This window comes from Sander lucioperca, chromosome 2 (assembly GCF_008315115.2).
Source record: "Sander lucioperca isolate FBNREF2018 chromosome 2, SLUC_FBN_1.2, whole genome shotgun sequence".
Lineage (NCBI taxonomy): Eukaryota > Metazoa > Chordata > Actinopteri > Perciformes > Percidae > Sander > Sander lucioperca.
In genome coordinates this window covers 14,926,491-14,933,069 of record NC_050174.1, presented here as the reverse complement: position 1 = coordinate 14,933,069, position 6,579 = coordinate 14,926,491, and the positions used below count along the sequence as shown (strand labels likewise).

Sequence of the window (6,579 nt, the reverse complement as noted above, 5' to 3'; positions counted from 1 at the left end):
GTGTGTCACTCTAACCACCTCCATCTCCATGTCTGTCTCTTTTTCTGTGCCCTCCTTTAACCTGAAACAGCAGGTATTCTAGGACAGGTTAAATGAGAAAGCATGTGTGTATCAGGTGTCTGTCATCTTATCCCTCTGTGGACTCACAGCGTCTCCTCTCTAGTGTCACCTTGCACACACACACATTCACACGTATACACACACACACACACACATACATCTCACAACTGAAAGGACACCATAGCAGTGTGTTCAGGGGATAAATGAGAGTGTGCATATAAGCACGTGCATTTTCTGTTATTGTTAATCATTTACGCTGCTCAGTGTTTGCTAGTGTGTGTGCAGTGTATTTTTTCATCAGCGTTCATGTGTGTTTTTTGCACCATGAGTATATGCAGCTTGCATCTAGCTGATAAACAGCTTCTGCAGCCAGTGTGGAAGTTCAAAATGAGTGTCAACTGCCTGACTGCTGATGGGACAGCAGAAAGAGGAAGAAAAAGGTTGGATAGTGATAGAGAAAGGATAGAGGAGATTTAAAGTGGCTGAGGAAATGAAGGCAGAACAGGACATTATTTGCCAGGTAAAAGATAGAAGAGATGAAGTGCTTGTTCTCTTTGCAAATATTTGCACTGAACTACGAACATTATATGTTTCATTACTGTGTGTGTATCTGCAAAGAGCAAGAACTAATCAATGGCAAGGTGCCGATCCATCTAGGCTAAAATTGGTTGCCTGACTGTGTTAATACATTAGCATTTTGTGCTACTATGTTTGAAGCCAGGATTTTGTAACTGTGTACATCTACTGTATGCATGTGTGAGTGTGTGTGTGTGTGTGTGTGTGTGTGTGTGTGTGTGTGTGTGTGTGTGTGTGTGTGTGTGTGTGTGCGCGCTTGCATGCATGTGTCTATATGCTGAGAGGCAGGCCTGTGGTTAGGTTACATCTCCCTGCAGCGCCACAGAACTGTCTTGTTGCGTCATACTGAGTCTGTTAATAACAGGCTAAACCACAAAGGCCATCCGCTGCTCTATTTCTCATCTTCCAGAAGTACGCTGATTATTCAGCAGTGATACATTAAGTAGGGTTATGTTGTCTAATACAGTATATCAAGCTTTTACATTTTCAGTTAGACAAAATCATACACGGACAAATGTAAACTGGGTACTGAGTGAAGGGTCACTTCAATTGTTTCCCTTCACTGGATAAATGTAGATAAACTGTGCCATAGTTTCAGGACATATATTGCATAAGCAATTCAGGGGTTGGTCAGTATGACAGTGTAAGTTACAGTTGTAAACAGTACATGAGAGTTGTCAACAAAATGAAGATAATATATAGTAAATGATTCTGTGTCTAGGGCAGTCAGGAGCGAGACTACTGTGTTTTATACTGTGTGCAGACAGACACCCCCAACTCCATCCCCCCTCCGCTCTCACAGCATGCAACATCCTTGCCACAGGAATTGAATTGCTCTGTAAACAACCCTTTTGTTTTGTTGCACACTGTTTGCTCATGCACACAAGATGTTTTAAAAACTTCAGTCTTGTCGTGAAAAGACAAAAGTGTCATATCAGAGCACAACAAATCACTGATTTGATATGTTCTGACAAAAATAAACTGAATGCAGAAGTGGATGCTGTGTATTATCTCTCTAACAGGCTGATGTTATGAAGACAGGAAATAGAGTAGTCGTAGTTTTATGATCACATTATCATTATTGTATCATTTGTATATCCCAGCAGCTATGTAAAGCTATCTTGTGATTGCAGTTTGTATGTAGTAACCAATCTTTGTTTCTCTTTTCTGTCGTCCCCAGACATACGAGCGCCAGTTCAGAATGCCTGAGCAGAGAGAGGGAGGCCTGCTGCAACTACTGGGAGATCACACTCTGCCCAAACACCAGCTTCGCAGCTCCCTCCCTCCTGCACACACACTCTCACACACACAGCAAACACAGCACATCCTCATGCAACAATTCCAGCACCCTCATGCACATCAGCACCAAATCAATCCGGACTGGATCACGCCTGCAGCACCTTCTGCATCCCCGGCCAATCGTGCAGATTCTGAGCCAGCGAGAGAACTGGCAGGAGCCAGTAGGAGCTCTTTGCTTGATCCAGCCCAACCTTTCTCACGAACAGCGACACAAAGCCCCTCACCTCAGAGATCCCTGACTCCAGACCTGCAGTTGCCAGTGGTTACAGATGCCAGTATTCTCAACCTAACCTCTCTCAGCAGGTATGGTTCATTTATTTTCTTGTGTGGTGGATGTTATCATGAGCCAAACATGATCATTAGAACAAAAATACTCTACCCAATGCACTGCGGATGGAAGTCAATACAATGCTGTATTGTGATATTTTGTTCAGCAATATTATATATGTTTTTGGACAGTGATTCATTATTTGAATTTGACAGTATCATTTGCAACATTAATAAATATTTAAAGCTTTAGTGCGTAACTTTTTGATATTAATAAACGTCCGTTACATTCAAGCCATTGCCAAATGAGTTACTACAAAGCTATTTAAGACTATCAGCTCCACACAACTCTCCCTATTTCTCAGTATGGCTATGTTCAGAAGATTGTGTCGTTCGGTGACTTTGCCGTGCAAAAACTTGAGTGAAGATAATTACCTTTATTATTAAGAGTCCATCATGTTTTTTTAATCCTCCTTGTCCTCCTTGTCTACTAGCAACTGCAAGGGGGGGGGGTGCAGTGCGCAGTTATGGAAGGCAGTTTTGTTGTCATTACTTTGAATTCCTCATGGGGGCGACAAAAACTACGCACTATAGCTTTAAAGTAAGATGAAGTGAAAATGTAATCTCATTTAATTTAAACTTATGATTGAAATTAGATAACACATAGCAATACATTGCAGGATATCTTAACACAATTAGACAATAAATTAATCAGAGCTTGATTCTATGTGTGGTCACAAGCAAAAATAGTAAATATTCTGGTTAATACTGGTAAATACTGGTACAGTACTGGCTGTATATTGTTGGTGAAATACAAAATGGTCTTTCTCTCCATTCCACAATTTTGTCTCTGTACACATCTCTCCAGGGGGAGGGGTTTGCAAGAGGTCAGTGAACAGCTCTTTGGGAACATCAAGAGGAAGTACGGCAGGAAGGACTCCCAGAGAATGCTCTGTAATCCCCACAGTACTGATACACCTTGGGGAAGACAGCCAGAGAAAGGATCGGAAAGCCCAACTAATTCAGAGTACAGGCAAGAGGAGACAGCTCAGCGGTTTCATGAAGAGAGAGAGGAAAGGAGAAAAGAGGAAAGAGAGCGAGCGATTGCTGGGAGGAGAAATGATGAAGAAGACGGAGGGATGCCCATGCTGACAGAGGAAGGGAAAGGAAGAAAGAGGCGGAGGAGGCCTTCTTTTGATGAGTCATTTTGTGTAGATGAGGAAATACAGCAACGGCAGGACTCTGACACTACAGAGAAGCTCCAGCCTGGGCCCCCAGAACCCAAAGTAGCACATAAGATGGAGACTCACAAAAATGAATCTCGACTCACAAGTCACGCTGATGTCAGTAGAGAGAGGATAGAAAAAGCAGAGAGAGCAGATAAAGGCGATAAAAGAGAAAAAGGAGACCGGGCAGAAAGAGGAGAGATAGTTATAAGCGGGTCTGACTTAATGTCAGTTTTGAGTGCAAATAGAATGAAAAAGAACCCAGTGGGTCGTCCTAAGATCAGCACAGACGCCCTTAAACACAGAGAGCCTACTCACAATCACATCAACAAAGCCAATCTTAACACAAACCCCAGACTCCCTAGCCCAAACCCCAGGCCCAGGGGCAGCATCAGTCCTAGCCCGAGCCCTAAACCCAGGGCTAACATTAGCCCCAGTCTCAGCCCCAGACCCAGGGTGGCCCTGAGTCCCAGCCCCAGCCACAGCACCAGCTCCACAGCCAGTTCCAGACCAACCAAGGCCAAGGACAGATGGTCCTACCTGAAAGCTAAAAGCCATGCCAGCCTCACGTCACCCCAGAGAGACAACCGGGGTAGCCCCTCGACCTTAGCTGACCCACCCTCTGCCTTCCCCATCACCCCCTCCAGCCCCCTCTACACCAACACTGACAGCCTGACCGTTCACACACCCATTAAGAGGAAACGAGGACGCCCCAAAAAACAGCCACTCCTTACAGTGGAGACCATCCACGAGGGTACCTCCACCTCACCTCCAAGCCCACTGGCACAGGATACCGCTGCAGGGCTAAACCGTAGGAGGAAGACACACACACTAAACACATTAGTGCAAATGGCCTCCACGACCACCACCGCCAATTCTAATAATCTGAAACTAAAGCGTGGCAGGGGCCCTTCCAGGCCAGTGAATAAGATCAAGCTTGGGAAAATGCAGAGCATCCTGAATGAGATCCTTTCAGGTTCCAGTCAGAACGGCGCTCTGGCTCTGAAGTCATCTTCAGCCCCTGTTTCCTCAGCTATGAGTGCCATGGCGTCCACCATTGAGGCTCGGCTGGGAAAACAGATAAATGTCAGCAAGAGAGGAACCATCTACATTGGTAAGAAGAGAGGGCGGAAACCCAGAGCAGAAACCCAAGGCTTAAACCCTCCCAAAACCACTAGGGACAAGCCCCTCATGTCTGTCTCCACATCCAGTCTCTATGAGAGCCCTGTAGTGCCTTCTGCCACCTTGTCTCCCAGCTCCAGCGCTCCATCCATAAGAAACAGCCACTCTGATGCCACTATGCCCAGTTTGCAGCCCATCTCAGCCCTGCCCTCCAAGCCCACAGGCAGGAGCTTCCTCTCTGGGGGATGGAAACTGTCTCCTCCACGCCTTCTGGCTAATTCCCCTTCCCACCTGTCAGAGGGGGCATCAGTGAAGGAAGTGACCCTGTCCCCCATCAGCGAGTCCCACAGTGAGGAGACTATTCCAAGTGACAGTGGGATTGGGACAGACAACAACAGCACCTCAGATCAAACTGAGAAGGGCCCCGCCTCCCGACGCAGGTACAGTACACTGTTTCACTTATTTACATTTCTTGAACCTTAAAGGCTTTTGTTGCTTTATATTTTAGACTGATATAAATGTAGTGGTTTTAATGTGATTTTATGTTGCATGTTGTGTTCATACAGGTATTCATTTGATCTGTGTGGGTTTGAGGCTGCGGAGGCAGCAGCCCTGGAAGCATCCAACAGGGGCAGCAGAGCACGCTGTGAACGGCAAGTAACTGCTGTTGACAACTTCCTGTCACAGCAGGAAAAGAAGCAAAAACATCATCGACGGAAGAGGAAGTGCCTACAGAGCCGGGATCATCTTCACTTTCTTTCTGAACTGGAGGAGGTTAGAAACATTATAATACTGTAAATTATGAGTGTAATCTTTGACCAAGCACTGTAATGCGCAAGTGCATTGTATATGGTGTATTTTTCTAAATGTTTCCTCTTTTAAACCTCCCTGTAGGTTGTGTTAAAGCTCCAGCAGCTACGAGTGTCTCACAGACGATACACCTGCTACCCCCAGCAACCATATCCCTCCATTTTCCGCCTCAACTTTCATCATTACTATCCTGTTACCTACGACTCTTACCCCTGTGACTCCAGCTCGTACCTCCGCAGGAGCGCCGATCTGAAGGCTAAGAGGAGACGCGGCCGTCCAGCCAAACCCAGCGAGCCAATCACATCGAAGCTGCCTTTTGTTCAAGGATATGGTTATCCGCTGGCAGGGGGAAATTACTATGCAGCACCGTATGCGATGCCTTACGCACCTCCTCTGAGTTTGGGCTACTTTCCCCCTGCTCCCCCATTTTATCTGCCCCACCACTCACTAGGACCTGCACCTCCATCTCCCTTCATGAGGCCTGCTGTACCCCCTCCCAAGGCTTTCCACTCCAGTGGACACTCAAAGCTCCAGCCAGGGGCCAAGCTTCGCGGCGGCAGTGGCCCACTTCAGGGGCCCTCTGTAAGAGGAGAGGGCCTGGGATCCCTGGGTGGTGGCAGTGCAGGTGGTCTTGCAGGGGTTCGTCTCCATAAGAGGAAGCACAAGCACAAACATAAGCACAAGGATGAACCCCTCCTTTCACTGCGAGACCGGCAGGAATTGGGTGGGCTCTTCAGCGGCGCAAAGACCAATGCACGTCTCAGCATGCTGAGTGACAGGAGGGACATGGCCAGTCAGGGCTCTTCAAAACATCTGGAGAAGCAGAGGGGCAGTGGTAGAGGCTCAAGCCTGGGATCCAGCTTAGGGATGTTTGAGTCGGACCAGCTGTCCACACACTCGCTTGCTGACAGCCAGTTCCACTCCCGTCAGACTCGACAGCCAATAAACAGCTTCATGAGCAGCTACAGTAGCCAATCGCAGCGGTCGGAATCAGCTTCTGACCTGTTTTTGGGGTCACGGGAGGACGACTGTGGAGGGAGGAGCAGGAAGACGAGGCTCACTGTGTTTGGAGATCAGGGCTTAATGTCATTCCAAACTGCCAGGCAGGAGCCAGGACAGATGAACAACTGCTCCAGTTCCTCCCTCACTGGTAGGAACCACTTACATTAGGATTACCTGTTCATTTTTAAACCACACTCTGTATTTACAGGGGAGTGCA

The 6,579-nt window shown here is 47.2% G+C and overlaps 1 protein-coding gene across 4 annotated transcripts in view; it reads left to right on the top strand.

Moving 5' to 3' along the window:
* The window catches only part of setbp1 (SET binding protein 1), a 52,840-nt gene that overhangs the window by 19,784 nt on the left and 26,477 nt on the right, over nt 1-6,579 (top strand). For 2 of the 4 annotated variants that reach the window (XM_035993794.1, XM_031309269.2), the window contains exons 3-7: nt 1,817-2,238; nt 3,071-3,868; nt 3,899-4,990; nt 5,117-5,324; nt 5,445-6,510. In XM_035993794.1, coding sequence (XP_035849687.1) covers nt 1,817-2,238; nt 3,071-3,868; nt 3,899-4,990; nt 5,117-5,324; nt 5,445-6,510 — 3,586 coding nt within the window. Of the gene's footprint in view, nt 1-1,816; nt 2,239-3,070; nt 4,991-5,116; nt 5,325-5,444; nt 6,511-6,579 lie in introns of all 4 variants that reach the window. The other 2 variants (XM_031309265.2, XM_035993786.1) reach the window with 1 other exon arrangement.